The sequence below is a fragment of the Vicugna pacos genome, chromosome 8 (genome assembly GCF_048564905.1).
Source record: "Vicugna pacos chromosome 8, VicPac4, whole genome shotgun sequence".
Lineage (NCBI taxonomy): Eukaryota > Metazoa > Chordata > Mammalia > Artiodactyla > Camelidae > Vicugna > Vicugna pacos.
In genome coordinates, this window is record NC_132994.1 from 31183988 (window position 1) to 31203278 (window position 19291).

Consider the following 19291-nt stretch of genomic DNA (forward strand, 5'->3'; position numbering starts at 1 on the left):
TTTAAAAGAAAGAATTGCCACCCGCCACAGTAACACATCTTGCTTTCATCAGAGGTTGTAGCAAGGAGTGAATTCTGGAAACACTGATGTGGCTGCCCTCCTGCTGAGTACTCACTGGCTGCTTCCTGAGAAGCACCACCCAACTCCACAGGGCAGAGCAGCAGATGTGAATAAATCTGAGGACGTATTTGAGAATGCAGAATTTCACTCTCCCAGTTCTGGTGCAGAAGAGGACAAATTGCCCATAGTTACTCATCCCCCCCCCCATATATTACAATGAGAAATACAGGAAAACAGTGTCGAATTTATTCACAGTCCACAAGTTGAGATGAATAAAACAGCTGGCAATGGGCATCTTACTTCTGAATTGGATTTATAAAAATATTAGTGAGCTCGATTTTCTGTATTTTGCTATTTCATTTGGGGAATGATGAAGAGAGTCTTTTTTTACAATTATAAAACTTCAGACTTCAATGTTGTTTATCACAATGTTGCCTGGAATTCCGAAAATGCTCTGTCAGGGGTGATCTGGACATTTCTGGAGTTGACATTTGGTAGAAGTTGGGTAACCGAATATCGTAATGGTACCTTTTTCCTATATATATCCTGTCATTCAAGGCATAGAGTTTATCTGCAATGTCACTACGAATTAAGACTGAAAATAGGCGGGAGATGTAACGATGCTGAGCCAAGAGCAAATATAATTTCTTTCTCCTCCAAGACACATAGCGACAATCAGTTTCTGCTGTGAGGGTTACCTGAAAAAACAGAGACCACATATAAATAGAGATTAGGAAGCAAGAAAAGTTCAGCCACATTTTTTTGGCTCCAAATTTTAAATAAATTCCATTTGCTGCTTTTTTACATTAAAAAGCCCACCAACCCACAATATATTGTAAAAATAGAAAAACTACTGTATTTACTACTATATATGTAATTTATAACATGAATAATCACAATGTTGTGCCCATCTCCAGTTTTCTAAGTTCCAGTGTACATAGTCTGCATTTTATTGCAGTGAGAGCTACTTGATTATAAAAAATAATAAAGTTGGCTGTTAGTTCCAAGACAATCCTGAAGACTATGGGCATTTAACACTAATCCACCCTAATTCTGTGGTACTGGATAGAATTTATTTACCTGTTCTGATATGTACATGAATTTGTATTTGTACACATACACGTATGTCACAGGTATTAACCAGAAAACAGGATACTGTAATAGACCCTATGGAGGGGACTGTCTGTCAAAACTACCAGATATGACAACAGAGTCGTGACAGTAAGTTTAGCCTTTTATTGCTAGAAAACAACTGAAATTCATCAGCATTTTGAACTTTAAAAGTTACTTATTTTGTAATAAGAGCAGATTTTTTTGTTCCTGGTATTTTTCTAAACTGTGACAGGTGGCAGTGTTTAGTTCTGAGTCAAATATCAATTAATTATATTTTAATTCCCATATATGCAGCTAATCAAAGGAAAGTTTAAGACTATTTATCACAGACTCCTTTCTGTTATTTGTCATACCCATTCTTCTCCTTGTTGCTGGACCTATAAAGTGACATTAATCAGCAAGACTCAGACAGAACTGAGGAATCGTGCATGCCACAAAGTACATTCCAAAGTTAAATGTAAGCTATTCCTATGTCATCTGCTGTCCTGTTTGCTTGTTTGCCTGTTTTTAACACACTGACCACCCACTGTGGATCGGGTGCCCCCGAGGAAACACAACTGTCACCCAGCTTTGGGTGACATGGTGATCAACACTAAATAGTGTTTATCTGTCTGTAAGAGGCAGTGTTTACCATGTGGTCTACTGATCCCTTACCTGAAAAATGCCTTCCTCTGTGGGTCTCAGTGAGTCCCATTCGGGAGAATCCAGGAACTGGAAGGGGAAAATGTAATGCAGAAATTCGCCGTCAACTGTCACTCTGATCCTACCCAGACACAAAGGACATCAGTTATGAGGGAAGGAGAAAGAGAGCACTAAATTGGGGGTGAAGGGAGGGAGCAGTATTTCAGTTCTCTTATGATTTCTTTGGGTTTTAAAATCTGGAAGGGCAAAATATTAAATTCATACATTACAGTAAGTGAAAAAAATCTCCTGGGAGAGTTATGTACTGCTATTCCACACATAGTTAGGATTCTGCAATACTGCGTGAAATTCATCAGAAAATTCATCAAACTGAATATTTATGATCTGTGTCCATTTATGTGTGTATGTTTCCATAAAAAGTTCCAATGCACTCAGTCAGATTTTAAATTAAGTAGGAGAACATAAAGGATTACCACTGGAAATACCTCTGTAAACTAAATATTTAAACTTTTTAAAAACATGAGTAATCATATTATTGTTTCCTCCTGCAAACTTTGTTTTCAAATTGTGTGTGTGTGTGTGTGTGTGTGTGTGTGGTGCACCTCCCCCCTTCTAGCAAGTAGGCAGTTGTTATAATTTACTGAAAGAAAATTGATCATGATAAAATTTAAATGTTCTCTATTATTTAAAAGAATGCCCTATTAGAATCTATTTAAAATACTTTGCATGCTAATATAAGTATTCTATTAATTCAAGCTGGCATCATCCTTTTCTTGACTCAGAAGACTCTCAGTGATTGGTTTGGAAGCAAATAGCCTACCCAGACAAATCGATTCATACATTTGATTTCTAGGGAGAAATATTAAGACTCTAGATTATATCCTGCTCTAAGTAAATAATACCATGTACTCTAAATGCCTGTGCCCCTGACTCATGTGTCAGGGGCTGTCTCATGCCTCAGGGTGCTGAATGCTGCCTGAGACTATGCTATGTTGAGATGGAAAAATGCATCTGAAAGAAACATAAGCTAGTAACTACCAGAGAGGAAAGCACACGAGCAGCAAGAGTACACACCTTCCTGAAACAAGCAGGGAGAGTTTGTCAATGGAGGTTTTCCCCTGCATGGCATAACAGTGCTCCTTTTCCAAAGTAACCACTTCTGAGCTCATAGCAATAGTTCTGAAGTCAGGCAATGAAGTCCCCAGAGGCTGGAAGAGGGAGCTGTACAACAGCTGAAATTCTCGGGCAAAGGTGATGCTGTGGACTTGATAGGCAATGTGAACAAACCGCATGAAGCAGATGACAAACAATATAAAATTCCAGGAAAATATGTCTGCGGCACAGACATCTACCCAAGCCCAGACAGCAGAACAGAGGAAACCCAACCCCAGCAAACTGAAGACGTAAAGGAGCCCGAAGAATCCACTGCCACCCATGAAACCTACTACAAATAAAATACTGGCAAGCTGATAGATGGCTCCTTCGGCCTCTTGCTTCCAGGTGGTGCAGACTGGGTGTTCATCTATTAGGTTCTTCCATAAACTTGAATTTCTTTCCATGGCTGTACTACCGTCTGGTTCACTTCTCCGCTGATGTTAGAGGCTATCGAAGCAAATAATTAAGTCTTTTGCTTTCCCATCATCAGAGTTTTGCTGAGTCTTCACAAAACCAGAGAAAGCCTAGACGCTGGTGTTGGGCTGATTAAGGATTTGGTGCACATGGATCCTAGAAAACTAAGAATCCCATGTTCGCTCCCTTAAGTTCATCTGGGCTCCTGACTTAGATCACAAATATTCTGTGGTTTCCTGTGTAAGAAAAAAGGAGAGAAAAGATCCTTATTAAACAAGGAGAATTTGGAAAGTATATTTAACGAATCACCAGCATTACTTATTCAAACTGACATCCTATGTTTTATGAAGTTAGAATATTTTAAGCACAAATACTGTCAAGTGTTTAATTTCTAGCATATAAAATGCATACTTTAGAGTTGTGCTTATTAATAATATATTGTTTACAGAAATTTTAGTGTTTGTTAGAATTAGCTACCTACATATTTTTCAAGAAAGTTAAGAGCTATCATCAGCTGGTCTCTCTAACAGTAATTCAGTGCACCTCAGAATCTCTTGGGACAGTGACTAAAAATGCAGATTCACAGACTGTTTTCGGATATACTGAGTCAGAGTCTCTAAGTGTTGGTATTTTGAACGAGTTCCCCACATAATTTTGATACATCAGTCCATGGCCTTCCACGGCCCACCCTTTGAGAGATACTGCTCGACAATATGCCATTCACTCTTTACAGATGAAGAGTTCGAGACTCAGAGAGGCCAAGGAATTTATCTCAGGCCACACAGTGGCTGGTGACAAAGCAGAACTTCAGCACTCGAGTCTGTGTACTGGATCCAATCATGTGGTCTCCCATCGAGATATTTTACATTAGGCCCTGTAAGGAGCCCTGATAGATAAACATAAGAAACACACAATTAGGACTCAGATTTTAAGAGCACATAGTAGACTGTGAAAATATTTAATTAATTAAATTGAAACTATTTGAGGAATATAAATTCAGTTTTACTCTACTGTATTAGAGGCTATTTCAGTTAAAGGTTGCATCCATACACCTAAATAAATACTACAATTCCTGCTACTCACACATTTATTTACCAGATGGTCAAAAATGCTAGACTTGTTCCTCTGCACATATATTCCCCACCCTTTCAGACATATGGTAAAAATGCTAATATGTGATCTGACTCAGGAGAGATTTAACCGTGATGCCAGAGCTGTAGGATATGTATCATTTGTCACCAGGTTTCTCAACAATAAATGGTTTCAATGTGAAGCATTCATCCAGTTTATTTTTTGAAACCCAAATAACATTGAAAAACCTTCAACTGTGCACTCTATGTAGTGTTTTTATTTTTGAGATAGATTTTTTTTCCAGGACACCCGTTAATAACGTATCAGATATCACAGATCTGGTCTCATAGGAACAAATCCACAGACAGAGGTGAAAAATGACTTAGGTAAGAAAGGGAACAGTAGAACTACCCACGAAACTAGAAATGAAAATAAAGAAGCTGCTGCTGCTGAAGGTCCTGGTTTTTCCCCTTGGACAGTGATTCTTTCCTCAGCAAGTAAGGATTTCGAGAACACCAGCAGGTGACTCATTAGAAGAAAGAAATAACACAGACCTAAAACGTACAGTCGTGTTGTTATTTCTGTGTACCCTGCTTTCAAATGCATTTTAAACATTCTGCCTCTCTTTAATTATCACTCCACCCATCCCTCTGTGAGAGATGAGATTCAAGGCAGACTGGCCCCCTGAACCCATTTCACTTCCCCTCTTTAAACAAAACACAAAATTAAATGCTACCGGAGACTCACAACAAAGAAACATTAAAAAAAAAAAAAAACAATAAATGAGAACCGTGAAATACCAAACTGCAAATGTCAGTCTCCCTGTTGGTTTACTTTTGAAACTCGGGTATTTTTAAATCAATCAATTCCTCAGGATGCCAAACACAGCCATGAAAGCCGAAATTAAAAGCACTGCCAGGAGAGCTCTGAACTTGGGTTTGAACTTCCTGAAAAATGTATAATCCTCAACAAATTGTTAAAATCATGCTAATAGAGAAAGGCCACATAAAACGTTTGTGGCAATTTAGAGGGAAGCTAATGGGAATCTTGAACCCTTAAACTCTTGACTTGGGGGCTGTACTGGGCTGCGACATTCCTGGAGCGTGACCCACTGTGATTACAAGAGGAACTGTGTTTCTGGCCCTTTCCGGTTGGCTTCTCTTTCAATAAGCTGCTACCCAACCATCTTCCTATCGCTGATACTGTATCACTCAACAGGGAGTGCTGGCTTGCCCTGATTAAATTACTCCACACCCAGCCTTTCTCCACTTGGTGTGTTTTTATTGAGTCACCAAAACAGATGCACTTTATTAGAAGAAGGAGGACTGACAGGGGCAGGTGATGAGCCCGAGTGTTCCCCTGGCATGAACCAGCCGCACTACACGAATGCTGAACGTGATTCATCCCCCAGCTGCCTGCTTTAACGGCCTCTGGGCCGTAAGTCATGTTTTGGGGTAAATAAATGCTGAACTGCCAAAGCAGCACAATAGATTTCTTACGCAATAAAGCTGGCCTTCCCTGCAAAAGAAGTTAACACGTGGAGATACCAATGATGGAGACAAAATTAAGTGCAAAGAAACACACTATTTCCAAGCTTTGCCCCCTTCCCTTTTTTCTTTAAATCGTAAGCTTCTGAGTTATAAGGAGTATGGAAAGGGAAAGGAAGGCACGAGGCTGCTCAGTGAAATGTGATATAAACTTGGTGGCAAAATGATGAAGTTTAGCTCTGAAATGGCATTTATCGGTTCAGAACTCGGACATTTATTATCCCGTTGCATCACATTTACTGCCGTGAGGGAGGCAGAATCTAAACCATCACGCTCAGCTTACAGATGAGAAAGGTGGGGCATGGGAGAGGTTCAGCCACTTGCTTCAGGTAAAAGGGGCAGTAAGTCCCAGCAGTGGGGTGGAAGTTCAAGTCCTTCTCCGCTCAGCTTCATGCTCTCTCCAGCAGGCAATGCGACTTTCAAGGTTGTGAATCTGATTTGATGCGCTGGGAGACCAGTGGGATATTCTGCCAGGACGGTTTGCCAGGAAAATAATAATCCTAACAGTGGATATTTAAGACCTGCTGTATCCGCTTGCACTGCTGAACCCTTAAGGCTTAGAATACTGCCAGGGGCGTAGACATAGAAAGCCACTCATGAAATAATCTGCTGTATTAATATTCAACATTGACTCACTTCCTATTCCGTTTCTTAAGGGGCAAAGGCAAATGTTTTTGTATTTCTGACCCCCGGCACTCAGTGACTGTGGACTGAACACACTGGTAGAGAAGTACAAGCCCGCTCTGCCTTTTCCATCCCCACGCGCCATCCAATTCAACAGATGCTCTACCATCTTCTGTCACCCAGGGAAGCAGAAGTGGGGGGGGATTTCGACATCCAAGATAGTTCAGGACAAAGACGCCAGCGGGTTGGGACATCACTTATCTAAAATGTCTGGCAGAACTCTAAATTCATAGAAGAACCCTTCTGTCTTCTTACAACCTTGAGTTCCTTAAGAGCAGCTGAATTCCTGATGAGAACAACTCTGGTAGCTTGTGGTATGGTGTTTTGGTTGCTAGGCAACCCAGAAGATCAAAATGCCATCAATACTCTCATTAATTTGAATCATATCCCAACTTTGGTATGTGTTACCTATGGGAAATAATCATTAACTTAAAGTTAGTTTTCTCTACTTATCTTTAAGGAAGTATACTTACTCAGCCACTATGTGCCAGACATATTTGAAAAAATGATCTCATTTAATCTTCACAACAACCCCATGAGGAGGGTACTATTATCTCCACCTCACAGATGGGAAAACTGAAACTCAGAGAAGGCAAGTAGCTCGTTGAAGGTCACCACATGGCTCAGATGTGTTTGTTGGTCAGGAAAGCAGAGGCAGTACTACCTATCCTATCCACTTGAAAGGCTGCTGGAAGATTCAAGTGAGAAAAATCTACGTTAAAAATTCTTGGCAAATTTTCAAATAACATAGAAATGGTATTGCTGTACTTGTTACCTGTTACAGAGCTGAACCATTCAGAGAATATAGTTTTTTAAAGCTTTCTTTCCCTCAGAGGATTACACTTGAAGACAAATACAAACGTCACTTTCGGCTGCTATCCATCCTTAAATTCTAAATTCTAAATGCACTCATTCCTGCAGGAGTGATCTGTTATTCTTCCCTAGTTTGTGTCCTGACCTCCTACTGCTGATAGGGACAGACCCATAACTAACCCATCCTTGAGTCTTCACTTTTCAGTAGCCAAGAAGCCAGTCTCTTGAAGCCAGCAACAACCTTCTACCTTAGATTAGTGTTTTATGCATCCCAGCAGGTGTCCTCAAATCACTTACATCAGAATCACCTGGGTGGCTTGTTAAAATGCCCCTTCCCTGGCCCCATGCCAGAATGACTGAATTAGGAAAGGACCCAGGAAGATGCATTTCTAACAGGCTCTCAGCTGATTCTTACACACACGAAAGTTTGAAGCCATTATTTTATGTTGTTGTTGAATGATCTGAATCATCCTTGCCTGCAGGGCCTCAGCTTGGCCATTCCTAGCTGACCACTTGCTATCCTTCCATGCTGGTTAGTCCACATAACGTTCTCTGAGCCCTAGTTGTCTGTCCATGGCTGTAGTGCTGGCATCCTGTTATCCAGTCTGTGTAGCTGGCATGACTATCTAAGGGAAGGGTCCTGGTCTTAGCTGTGCCTCTAAACAGCTGTGTGATTTGAATCATCCTAGACCTGTTTCCTCATTGATAAAATGAAAGAGCTGGACAAGTAATGTGGGGATCCTTTTAGCTTTAAAGTACCATGACTCTCTATGATATGGAATAGAAGATTATTCCCAGCACAGGTCAAGAGGTAGAGCTGAGGGGCAGAACTGAATTAAGACTGTGGCTCTTGACACCAGCTTTCTGACTGGGGCCCACCTCTAGAGACTGATTACGTAGTTCCTGAAGGCCTGTGGGGCCCAGGCACTGGCATTCTTCTCAAACTTTCCAAGGATTTTGTTGTACAACCAGGGTTAAGAACTATTTCGGGGGTGGGGTGGAAGCAGGTTGACAGACACCAACCAAAACATTCTGTAGAGTAGAGAAGCTAGACTTTAGTCCTTATTTTTAAAGGGCTGGGAAGACATGTTTTTGCCTGTATGTTTTCATTTCCATGCTTTGCTCAGGTGAGGAGGCATCTTCCTTCCCCACAAGGCAGCTCAGGGTTTGTGGATTCCTGTAGCAGCCTTCCCTTAACGTGGTGGCCTGAAGGACACCATCTGGGCTGTGAGTTTTTATGGCCTTCATTATCTGTCTACATGGCTTCCATTATATGTTGTAGTTATTGTATTGGTCATGATATATATTTTCCTTTTGAAAGCATCATAATTTATTCTCAGTTGGGGTACATAGTTAAGTAATTTTTTAAAGAAATGAATGTAGATAGTAGGTGTATTTTTAAAATATTGGCTTTATTGATTGGTCATATATATAAATAAAATAACTGTATATATATATACACATATGTGTGTGTATATATACATATACACATATGCATATGCACACACATACACACATATATATAAAATGATAACAATGTTCAGGTAGAAAAGTAGTCTTTAGAATACAGGTTTGGAAGAAGCAGATTAATAACCCAGGAAGCCCCAGTGAGATATGACCAAGATCTGAATCAGTGGTTTAGGTGTTGGACTAGAAAGAAAGGAAAGCATACATGAGACTATGAGGAAGAAGTGAAAGGAAGACGTGTCGCTACTGGGACAGAGGAGCAGAGAAGGAGGGAAGACACTTTGGCATTATAAGAGATGCTGAAGCTCGGAAAGAAACCAGAGGAAAGGGACTCAGTTTTAGTTGTGTGTAACCTGGATGCACCTGGCTTAGCAGTGGAGGTCAGGGCAGAAGAAGAGGGGCAGGATGGAGGGATATGTAACGGTTACTATTACACAAGGCAACGGAATGGGGACTGGAGCTGGCAAGTTTATCTAGAAAGTGAGTACAAGGAAAGATGAGAGTCAAAGTTAAACGCCCACAATCAGAGGCCTGAGATGGAATTCCAGGGGTGTGCTGTTCCCTGCAGGAGTCATTAGCCACACGTGGCTGCTGGGCACCTGAAATGTGGCTGGTCTGAAGTAAGATGCACCATACGCAGTGGATTTCAAAGACTTATTTAGTACAAAGCTAAAGAGTATACCATTCATAATTTTTATACTGATTACATGTTGAAATGATAATCTTTTGGAAATACTGGGTTAAATTAAACATATTATTAAAGTTAATTTCACCCATCTCTAATTTTTTAATGTTACTACCAGAAAATTTTAAATTACAAACGGGGCTTGCATTGCATTTCTCTTGGACAGTGCTGGTCCAGAGCCTTTCAAGCAACAGAAAGGAAAGGAAAAGACTTGGCAGGATGCTGTGTACACAGTGCATATGTACAGTGTATAAATGATAAATATGGAGGAATTATCTAAGATTAAGAGCAGAGAGTTGATATGAATGTAAATGATACTGGCAACAACATTCATATGCTACAGTCAATCAGATGTTCCAAGGCAGAGCTGTGTCACCATCTGGTTTCTGCCTCTGTAGATGGCCAGCCCCACTACAGCTCTTGGCCTCTTCATCCTACGGAGGCAGGCACTGCTTTTTCCTTCTGCCTTAGGAGAATCCCACTTTCCTAAGCAATTATATTACATGGTTTCGTTTTCTCATTTCATCTTCTGATGATACTTCATGGGATACACTGGAAATCCCAGACAATCTCATCAGTTTTGTGCTGCAGATTGGGTTGTGATCTTCTGAATTCCAGAAGGTCCACACCAGCCTTTGTTTTCATTTAATGCCTGAGTCGCTTCATGCACCTCTAGGCCTGTAGGCTGGAGCATGCCTTTGACCCTCCATACCAATGAAAGCTTGGCTTCTCTTGAGACTTGAGTAAATTAGAGAACATGCCTACAGGCTAGGCTGGGCTTCTCTGATTCTTGTGCCTCAGCTAATGTTACATTTGATTATCTCCAGCCGTGTTTGATTTCTCACTTCATCACATACTAGGGTAGGCAGACTTCTAGGATGGCCCCCAAGATTTCTGCCCTGCTCATGCACACATCCTATAATTCCCTTCCTGTGAGTTCGGGCAGAATCTGTGAATGGGATGGAACAGATGCTCCCTTGATTAGGTAACATTACATGGCAGGTGGTGCTGGAACCGTCACCCCTGTGATTATGTTAAGTTACTTAAGACTCCACTATAGGACTGGGAAAGGACTGGAAATTAGAGACATGTTCTTACTGGCCTAGGAAAAAGGCAAACACCATGCTGTGAACTGCCTATGGGGGCCACAAGGCAAGAAAGTGCAGGCAGCCTGTAAGCTGAAGGACTCCCCAACCAACAGTTACCAGGACCTCAGTCCTACAACCAGAAGGAGCTGAATTCTGCTACCTGGAAAGCTTGGAAGAGGACCCTGGATTCCAAATGAGAAGTGCAGTGTGGCTGACACCTGGATTGCAAGTTTGTGAGGCTCTGAGCAACAGATCCATTTAGCTGTGCCTGGAGTCCTGACCGAAAACTGTGAGATAATAAGTTTGTGTTGTTTTAAGCCACTAAGTTGTGGTAATCTGTTACAAAGCAACAGAAAATGAATACACACATACAGTTATGAATACTCACTATACATGAAGCTTTTCATTTTATGATGGACTTGGAATACAGTCTATGGAAGAAGACATTCAACCCTTGCTAGATTTTAATTAGGAAAATCAGGTGTGAATCGTATCTAGAGAACAAGACAGGATGAGGCCCTGGGAATTACATTTAAATTCACTGTGGTTCCCAGTACCACTTTATAGGTTTTCCTTTCATGGAGTCAGGTGGCCCCAGCACTGTTAACCATTTGGACACATGGGCAACTTCTAGAACACTTACGTCATTCATATACCATTGTCCAAAATTCCCAGAATACCACATTTCCTTGACTGACTTTCAGATCAGTCAGTTCTTTGTAAAATTGAGCCCTATGTATATGGCAAATACTTGATATTTCAGACACACCCAGAGATTAACACACAAAAAAGCAGCTCACAGAAACTCAAAACAAATAGCTCTGTACTTCTTGATTGTGTGACTCCACTAAATTCAGATGAGCTGAGCAATGGGAAATTAATGCAGTATCTATTTGCCATCTTCTTAGTCCTCATATACTACTTACTATTACTACTGTGACCACCACCACCACTAACATTTACCACACCAGCAGCTAACATTTATTGCACACTTTTTACTGTGCACCACGCACATTTCTGAGAACCTTAAAATATCATGTCATTTAAGGGGGGAACTGGATGAAGGGAGTCAAAAGGTAGAAACGCTCAGTTATAAATAAGTACTAAGGATGTAATCTACAACATGATAATATAATTAACCCTGCTGTATGCTACATACGAAAGTTGTTAAGACAGTAAATCCTGAGTGCTCTCATCACAAGGAAAAAATATTTTTTCTATTTCTCTCTTTTTGTATCTCTATGAGATGATTGATGTTCACTAAACTTAGTGTGGTCAGAATTTCATGATGTAAGTCAAATCACTATGACACACATCTTAAAAGTTATACTGCATTGTATGTCAATTATATCTCAATAAAACTAGAAGAGAAAAGCAATTATAATTTTTGGAGCAACAGAAGGATAGGGGGTTGAGTCCTCCATTTGAATCACTCAGTGTCCTATAATTCTTAATTTGAAGAAATGGCAGGAAACCTCTCCTTCTCAAGCTTGTCATTTGATTGCTTTAAATGAACAATCCCCACGGTCTACTTCAAGTTCATCTGACTTCTCCACGTCCAGGAAATGGTTAAAGGCACATGCAGGAAGCCATTCGCTTCTGCTCAGCAACTATCATGTCATGCAGTAAGTCCACCAGACATTCCTGATGAAAGATGCAAGAGAAGCTGGATTCATGGATACTGTAAAACGGTCTTTTCTTGATAGGAACCCAAGGCAGACACCTTCATGTACCTGTGCTCCACGTGAACTACATGTAGCGGATGTACTCACTTTTCCTGTGTTTATTTACTTAAGGTTCTCATGATCCTGGCAAACACGCCTAAGAAGTTCCTGGGTGCTAGCTAATTGGCTATACTAGTTCCTTTGTTATTTTTTCCGAGGAAATGAGCAGGTGGACCACACACCTGGGTCGGGAATGTGTGAAACTGCCAAACCAGCCCCTACTGATGCTAGAAGGAGCACTTCTGCAGGGTATGGCTTGTCCTTTCAAGTGTTCAGATGGACATAGGAGCTGTCTCTTTGACTGCGAGAAAGGTTGTTCACTGTTCAGTCCACAATCCACGTGCTCAACAATCTTTCCATTTCTTTGATTTCTTTCAGCCTCATTGTTAGTGACTTTGCAGTACTTGAGACTATTCCAGCTGTAAACATTTCTTCTACCTTTGCGCATTGCCTGTTATGATCCGCAGTGTGGGTTATTCTCCTACTCCTGCTGCTCAGGAAATACCACATATTCTCTTGATTCTTTCAAAGTGTTTCATTATCGCCAGCTTCTCTTCAGTATTGAAGCGTTCCTTTTGCATGCATTATTTGGCATTTTTTGAATCAAGGTACTTAAGACATTCCTGGGATGCTGAATGAGTGTGTTTTTATCTAGTAAGGTTCACAAGTGCAAAAGAATAGCAAACACAATCTTTCAGGCTACCATGCAGTGAACCAAGGTAGCTGGTAGATGTTCGAGGTCCGTGTGTGTTTGCATGTTGTGTATTCCTGCAGGGCTCAGGTCAGCTGGTTGCAGTTTAATGTGTTCACCTGGTGTTTCTTGCTGAGTAAATCACATATGAGCAACTGCAAAATTTGCATTATGCTCACATTGTTCCTTAATATTTCAACTGCATTGGAATAATGCTGGTTTTGAAAACAAGCATTATAGCATAATTGACTGTATCAACTTTCAAATGGCCAGGAAAATATTACTGACTAACATATGCATTAATTCAATAAATCCCTGTCCTCATGGAGCTTGCATTTTAGTGAAATTCAAATGTTAACACAATTTAAGCCCAGTTTCAAATAACAAGACCTATTTTAGATAGCTAAATATACATCTTACATGCAAATAAACTTAAGCTACTTAAAACTCATTTAAAGTCAGTTGTTGCATACTGAATTTTTAAATAAATGCTACATTTTAAAAGACAGTCTGAAGTCTTAAAAATCAAAATGCAAACAAGTTTGTTTTTTGGAACTTCCATCAAAGACCAAAAACAAACAAACAAATAAACCCCCAAACATTATATGTGTCACTGGAGCAGCACATTACATATTACTGTGTCTGTATCCTTCTGTTCACATAAATGCAAAGAAAGACATGGAATGATCTTCACTTAATGTTAAGGATGGTTATTCCCGAATGGTGGGATACTACTTTACTTTTTTCTTTGTATATACCTTTATTGTTTGCATCCTTTATAATAATTATATAAAACAAAAGGTGATTTTATATTAATTTGAAAATTTTTAAATACAAAAAATTCAGAGAAGAAAAATCCATGAACCCCAAAACCAGAATTAACAAACATCAACATTGTCATATTTTTGGATCTTTTTAAAATTAAAAAAAAATCCCACAAAAAACCCAGGATCACCACAGATTGCTCACTAGTACCATTACATGCCCACCCACTCCCTCTATATAATTATGTTTATCTTTCCTACCCAAATAGAAGAATTTTAAAAACTGCAACTAAAAATGACATGCTAGATTAGAAATGGATCTTATAATGTGGGTTTCCCCTCCGATTTGCCCTTAAATTTTTTTCTGATGAATAATTTTAAACATATTCCAAAACAAAGAAAATACTATATAATAAATCCTCATATACCCATCACCCAGATTTAACAGTTACCAAGATTTTGTCACATGGAGTTTTTGAAATCAAAAGCAAAAACAGTTTGTTTAGTCAATATACAAACATCTACCAAGGAAGATAGGGAGAACTAAGATTAGCTGTGCTCTCACTGTGTGCCAGGCACGGGTCTTGCACACACTGACCTGTTCAGGAGTCACAGCTCTGTAACCTACATCAGCATTGTTCAGAGGGGCAAAAGAGACTCCGAGAGATGATCGTTCTTCCATAGACTCAGTCAGTTGCTCATCTTTCTAGAATGTAAATCCCTCCTCCCTCACCAATTTCAGAGTGCATATGAGAGTTAGTGTTCTGTTGAAAAATGAGAAGGTCTCACTTTGGGTCTGTGTGAAGTGATCCCTGAATTCTCTGGGCTAGAGGGAAGATCCAGCATTGTTAAGGGAACTCTATAAGTCAGTAACTTTTGGTTATTTAACTTACAAAATAACCTGTTGTAACTTTCACTTGAAGACATTTTCCTCTAACTACTCAGATAAAAAAAATACTTCCCCTTTTCCTTAAAAAAAAAAAGAATTAATGATTTAATATACTCTTGTAAATTCTTATCCTCTACAGCTCATAATCCCAGCTGACCAACAGACATAATTACAAAAAAATCCCGATTTCAATGGCAGTTTGTAGGCTTGCAAATCTACGGTGGATACTTTCCAAAGCAGTTTTGAAACTTCCTGCTTGCCTCGTGGTTTATGTGTTGTTATGCTCATACTTGACAGCAAATGCCTCATAACCATTCCTGATCTTGCCTGGGGACTGCTTCAAAATAAGCAAACATGACGGCTCCAGTGTGTCAACCCCATTAGTCAGCCTTGTGCTAAGACGCATGGGATCTGGGTTTCCCATGACACGTTTTTATTTAATAGCATAGAATGTCACCATTTAGAAGCACAGGATACACAATGATTCAGCTACTTTGAGAGAGTGATGAGATTAAAAACTCAACTATCAAATGTCTCCCAGTTTATATGGACAACATTTTAGGACAGATAATGCCTTACTCCAGATTTCACTTAACATTTGTACCCCAAATTCTTCAAAAGATAAACCACATCTCCCAAGGAAGGAAAGAGCTTTAAAGATCATCTGGGTTCAGCCAGACCTCTTACTTCTGCAAATGTAGCAAGAGGTCCAACTTGTGTTTTGTTTATATTTTGTTTCATGCAGTTATTTTTTGGTTTTCTGTTGCGGCAAAGAACAATGCCATGTTCCTGTACTGTCACACCAGGGATGTGTTCATGCAACAGTCCCTAGTAATAAAAATAACGGGAAAGAAAATAGCCACCAAACCTTAGTATGAACAGAGAGCAGTAATTTTTTTTTAAGCTGCCATAAAACTCAATTGCAGTGTGCAAGCTTGCAAATTCAAAATACCTAACCACAAGAGTTAAAAAGTCAGGAAGGTTGTCGTGTCCCAGAAGTTCAGTAAATCAAATTATGTTCAAATGTGGGTTTCTAGATCTGCTTTTCCATTTAGTATTTACCTACAGAACTTTTTCACTTTTGGCAAAATATCTCCTGACTAAAACAAATTTTTTGCCATAGCCCTATTTGATTCTGTGCCTTTAATCTTTTCCTAAAATACAGACCCTCAAAATGTATCATATCTCTGTAACCAACCTTAATGAGGAGGTAATTTAGGGGTTTTCAAATTACTTTCTTTTCTCGTCCCTTTCTTTCCCTCTATTTTTCCCCCCTCAGGGCGATTCCTCAAGTAAACAGGTCAGAGTGACCTTGGATGAGGCCGCTTCCTCGGCCCCCAACTCGGTGTGAAAAACTTGCCCCTGGCCAGACCCTTCGCAGAGCCGCTGCCCGACTTCCCCAAGGCGAACCTAAGGCTGGCAGGGTCCCCTGGACCATCTTTTCTCCCTCGAAAATCTATCCCCGTTTTTGTGCTCCAAGGTGCCCGGGGCAAGAGTGGGAGCAATAGCAGATGTGGGAGGAAGATTCACCTCTATAGGGCGGACGACCCGAGCACGCTGAGACCGCGCGCCAACCCGCAGCGGTGACCCTGTGCCCGCCGAGCTCAGGCGGCGCCGCGCGGACGCCGGGGCACGCAGTTGGCCCGAACCGGCCGGGAACGGGGCGGCGGCGCGGCCAGCGCGGTAGCACATCGGCAAAGCACGGGCGCTGCCGGGGGTCGGCGGCTGCGGGCCCCCTCCCAGGGGCGGAGCCAGGCAGAGGCCGCGCCGTGCAAGGGTGCGGATGGCGGCGGTGGCGGGGCGGGGCGGGGGCGGAAGCGGCGGCCGAGGCGCCCCGGGCTCCCTCCTTACCTGGCCTTCCCGGGCCCCGCGCAGAGCTCCGGCCTCGCGCCCGCGGAAGTTTCCCGGCCGAGCGCGCTGGGCCCCGCCGGCCGGCTCGGATCCCCTGGCGCCCGCCTCGCGCGTTCCCGGGCGTCCCCCGGCCAGTGCCGGTCCCCGTGCCCGGGCGCTCAGTGACCGCAGCCCGTTCCGGAGCGGCGTGGCCGCGCGGGCGGGGGCCAGACACGGGCGCGCGCCCCGGGGCCCGCGGGGAGGGCGGGGGTGGCCGCGGCCGCGTCGGGCCCGGGCCGCCCAGCCTCCCGGGAGTCGCACCCTGCTGACCAACCTAGCGGCCGCGGCGGACCAAAGTTTGCAGACTGGTTTCCCGAAGGGAACACCGCTCCCAGTTACAAAATGAACCTGGTATTCGCTATTATCCTAGGCAGAGAGCGATGGAGTTGACTCCCGGAATGGAAAGTAACTGGACGTCTGCCCTCTCACTACCCCACCCGCTCGTAAACAAAATGAGATAAACGACCAGAGCGGGTTGGGAGTATCTGGGTGTATAGAACAGAGAACGGTTATATTCAAATCGATGAACCTCTCAAAAAAGCAAATGAGTATAAAGCATTGAAGGCAAAAATTTTAAGTAGAAATGATTTTTTAAAAGTTCAATCAGTAATAAGACAATGCATGCAACTTAAGGCAAAAATGAAACGCGTTTTTTCCTCCTATTAAGTTAGTGAAGGTTGGTTTAGTTTTGGTGATCAAACACTACTGTTGGTGAAGGACCAGTGAAAAAGAGACTTAAGGATTTTCTCTTCCCTTCTCTCAGCATCTTCACTTTCGTTTTATATAACCATGTTGGTGACAGTGATTCCAGGAACAAACATTAATGTCTCTTTCAGCCCCCAGAATAACTGCAAAAATCATATAAATGGTAAAATTAACCTTCTTTTAAATGACACTGGAACTGAGGGTCAAAAAATACTCATATTCCTACACCCCATATGTGGCTAGAAACCGCTTGTCTTCCAGGCCTTTGTTCTTACTCTTCATTCTAGTGATTTACTCAGAAATGTTGGAAATCCAGTTTAAACTCAATCTAGTCCTGTCTGTCTGTCTGTCTGTCTATCTATCTATCTATCATCTATCTACATATGTATACATATTTGAAATATGGCTAGGGAATTGAGAAGATCAAGCTTTTTTTTTAATTGAAGTATAGTCAATTACAATGTGTCAGTTTCTGGTATACAGCATATTTCAGTCATCCATATACATACATATATTCCTTTTTATATTCTTTTTCATTATAGGTTACTACAAGATATTGGATATAGTTCCCTGTGTTATACAGAAGAAATTTGTTTTTTAACCTATTTTATATATAGTAGTTAATATTACAAATCTCGAAATCCCAGTTTGTCCCTCCCTGCAACTATAAATTTGTTTGCTATGTCTGTGAGTGTTTCTGTTTTGTAGATAAGTTCATTAGTATCTTCTTTTTTTTTTCTTTTTCTTTTTAGATTCCACATATGAGTGATATCATATGGTATTTTTCTTTCTTTCTGGCTTACTTCACTTAGAATGACGGTCTCCAGTTCCATTCATGCTGCTGCAAATTGCATTATTTTATTATTTTTTTTATGAGTAGTATTCCATTGTATAAATATACCACAACTTCTTTATCCAGTCATCTGTTGATGGACATTTAGGTTGTTTCCATGTCTTGGCTATTGTAAATACTGCTGCTATGAACACTGGGGTGCATGTGTCTTATCAAATTATAGTTCTCTCCAGATTTATGCTCAGGAGTGGGATTGTTGGATCATGTAGTAAGTCTATATTTAGTTTTTTGCACAATCTTCAAACTGTTTTCCATAATGGCTGTATCAAACTGCATTCCCACCAACAGTGTAGGAGAGTTCCCTTTTCTCCACACCCTCTTCAGCATTTATTGTTTGTGGACTTTTGAATGATGGCCATTCTGACTGGTGTGAGGTGATACCTCATGTAGTTTTGATTTGTATTTGTCTGACCATTAGCGATATTGAGCATTTTTTCATGTGCCTATTGGCCATTGTAAGTCTTCATTGGAGTATTGCTTGTTTAGGGTTTCTGCTTGTTTTTGGATTGGGTTGTTTGTTTTTTCTGTTATTAAGTTGTATAAGCTGTTTATATATTCTGGAAATTAAACCTTTGTCAGTCGCATCATTTGCAAATATTTTCTCCCATTCTGTAGGTTGTCGTTTTGTTTTGCTTATGATTTTTGCTGTGCAAAAGCTTATAAGTTTAATTAGGTCCTGTTTGCTTATTTTTGCTCTTATTCCTATTGCCTGGGTAGACTGCCCTAAAAGAACATTGCTAAGATTTATGTCAGATAATGTTTTGCCTATGTTTTCTTCTAGGAGATTTATAGTGTCTTGTGTTATGTTTAAGTCTTTAAGCCATTTTGAGTTTATGTTTGCGTATGGTGTGAGGGAGTGTTCTGACTTCATAGATTTACATGTAGCTGTCTAGTTGAGAAGATCACAAGCTTTGAAGTCAGATGTACTCTGGGTTTAGATTTTACTTCTTATTTAGTGTTGTAAATTACAATTTTTAAAAGAATTATATTCATGGTTGTTTTTCATTAAAAACCTCAGAAGCCACAGAGACATGCT

At 40.9% G+C, this 19291-nt stretch overlaps 1 protein-coding gene across 2 annotated transcripts; it reads right to left on the reverse strand.

Annotated features, from left to right (window-relative positions):
- Positions 1–284: 284 nt before the first annotated feature.
- Positions 285–17121, reverse strand: POPDC3 (popeye domain cAMP effector 3). Of its 2 annotated transcripts, none has more exons than XM_072965695.1 (4): positions 16659–17121; positions 2890–3620; positions 1828–1936; positions 285–758 (listed from the first exon to the last, which is right to left on the reverse strand). In XM_072965695.1, exons 2-4 carry the CDS (start codon positions 3372–3374, stop codon positions 471–473), a joined length of 882 nt encoding a protein of 293 aa, XP_072821796.1. In that variant the 5' UTR covers positions 3375–3620; positions 16659–17121; the 3' UTR covers positions 285–470. The 2 variants fall into 2 exon arrangements, with proteins under 2 accessions (XP_072821796.1, XP_072821797.1); XM_072965696.1 differs by lacking the exon at positions 16659–17121 and adding an exon at positions 6945–6982.
- Between the last annotated feature and the right edge of the window lie 2170 nt (positions 17122–19291).

Excerpts from the sequence above, each read along its gene's own strand:
- POPDC3 (XM_072965695.1), bottom strand. The coding sequence starts at position 3,374 with ATGGAAAGAAATTCAAGTTTATGGAAGAACCTAATAGATGAACACCCA. Across the intron at positions 1,937-2,889 it reads TCCCTGCTTGTTTCAGGAAG|GATCAGAGTGACAGTTGACG; the intron begins GTGTGTACTCTT and ends GTGTCTGGGTAG. Across the intron at positions 759-1,827 it reads CAGAGGAAGGCATTTTTCAG|GTAACCCTCACAGCAGAAAC; the intron begins GTAAGGGATCAG and ends CTGTTTTTTCAG.